We start from the raw sequence: 2,096 nt of genomic DNA on the forward strand, positions 1-2,096 counted from the left end.
ATGCGAGCAGTACCCACCCTGATGTAGAAATCCCCGTTCTCATCTCCCGCTTTGATGCGGAAGGTGTTGTAGGCTCCGGGATAGATGCTGGTCGCCTGAATTTGGAAGATGTCGGAGGGGACACTCCTCTCTGATGTGATGCTCATGTAGCGGTAAACAATCGAGGTGGGTTTGTCCTGGCATCCTGGCCTGGCTGAATGGCACACGCAGCGGCTGTGGGGACAAAGAGGGAGAGAGAGAGCCATCCTGTTCAATTCAGCTTCACACCAGAGAGAAACTGTCTTTGCTGAAACGTACCGAGTTCGAAATATCCTCGGATTTGCCAAAAACCGCCTGTAGGATGCCACTTACAAAGTTACCGTGCAAGATAAGGGCTCGGGCATGTGGCAGGAGTGAGGGCAAATGTATGTGGGGCATTTTTTGAAGGTGGCACACTACCAGGTCTGGTGGTCGGCTATGTACAATCTGTCTTAAAGAGTCACGTCTGTACGTTGGCAGAACACAAAGTGAGGCAGCAAATTAAACTGTGGGGAGGATACACAGTGACTGCAGAAAGATGGAGGCTTGCAAAGCAAGCAGGCAACAAGGCAGTAGACAGATCTCAACGTGGGCACGGCCCGTTATTCACTCTCGCTAAGAACTGAGTGAGAATTCAGTAACACAAAATTTGCAAACAATAGCGTCCCGAGGTGTACACACAGTAAAGCAAGCCAGTTATTATCTATGCCTTCCATCCCTATCTGCTCCTGGAGAAGGTGATGGTGAGCTGCCTTCTTGAACTATTACAATCCACATGGTGTAGGGACACCTGCGATGCTGTTAGGGAGTGAATTCCAGGATTTTGACACCGAGATATTTCCAAGTCAGGACGGTGAGGGACTCGGAGAGGAGCTTTGCAGGGGGTAGTGTTCCCATATGTCTGCTGCCCCTTGTCCTTCTAGATGGTGGGGTTGCAGGTTCGGAAGGTGCTGTCTGAGCAGTCTTAGTGAATTATTGCAGGGCATATTGTAGATGGTACACGCTGCTGTTACTGAGGGTCGGTGGGTGGAGGGAGTGGGATGTTGGTGGATGTGGTGCCAATCGAGTGGGGGCTGCTTTGTCCTGGATGGTGTCGAGCTTCTTGAGTGTTGTTGGAGCTGCCCCCATCCAGGGGCAAGTGGGGAGTATTCCATCACACTCCTGACTTGTGCCTTGTAGATGGTGGGACAGGCTTTGGGGGGGAGTCAGGAGGGGAGTTACTTGCTGCAGGATTCCCAGCCTCTGAATCTAGTAGTGTTTCTGGTCAATGGTAACCCCCAGGATGTTGATAGTGGGGGATTCAGTGATGGTAACACCGTTGAATGTCAAGGGGCAGTGGTTAGATTGTCTCTTATTGGTGATGGGCATAGCCTGGCATTTGTGTGGCGCGAATGTCACTTGCCATTTGTCAGCCCAAGCCTGGATATTGTCCAGATCTTGTTGTATTTGAACATGGACTGCTTCAGTATCTGAGGAGTCGCGAATGGTGCTGAACATTGTACAATCATTGGCTAACATCTCCACTTCTGAGCTTGTGATGGAGGGAATCTCATTGATGAAGCAGCTGAAGATGGTTGGGCCTAGGACACTTGGCATTGGAGTACAGGAGTTAGGCCACCTTCCTCCACTTGTACAGTGTGACCACAGCTGGAATACATTGCGGGGTCTAGATCTCAGGGAGAACAAACTTGGAGCAGAGGTGATAGAGTGATGGTTCAACCCATCAGTCCCTGGGACCAGAGGCTGAATGAGTCAGGTCAACATTGTCTGGGGTTAAGACCCACAAGGGAGATGCCCTAAACCCCGTCAGCGAAAACAGGATGGTTCTGGTCACCACTCATGTGGCTGCTCACGGGATCTTGCTGTGCGTAAAGCTGGCTGCTCTGCTCCCCCCTACGTTGACAACACTCCTGGGAAGGTACGTCATCAGCCGTGAGGTGCTTCGCGAGGCAAGGTGCTGTACAAAGGTGTGCAACCCTTTTAATTTGGTTCTGTCCATGATTTCGATCTGACTTTGTCACGTCCTGAGGGCTGGGCTGTTCTTGAGATAGTGAGGGGTGGCAGGGTTGTGGCGGGGG

General features: G+C 51.4%; 1 protein-coding gene across 1 annotated transcript in view; it reads right to left on the minus strand.

The window, feature by feature from the left end:
- The window catches only part of LOC125487643 (EGF-containing fibulin-like extracellular matrix protein 2), a 13,343-nt gene that overhangs the window by 1,292 nt on the left and 9,955 nt on the right, over positions 1–2,096 (minus strand). The window contains exon 7 of the mRNA XM_048619570.1: positions 18–213. Coding sequence (XP_048475527.1) covers positions 18–213 — 196 coding nt within the window. The remainder of the gene's footprint in view (positions 1–17; positions 214–2,096) is intronic.

This window comes from Rhincodon typus, chromosome 43, assembly GCF_021869965.1.
Source record: "Rhincodon typus isolate 14 chromosome 43, sRhiTyp1.1, whole genome shotgun sequence".
NCBI lineage: Eukaryota > Metazoa > Chordata > Chondrichthyes > Orectolobiformes > Rhincodontidae > Rhincodon > Rhincodon typus.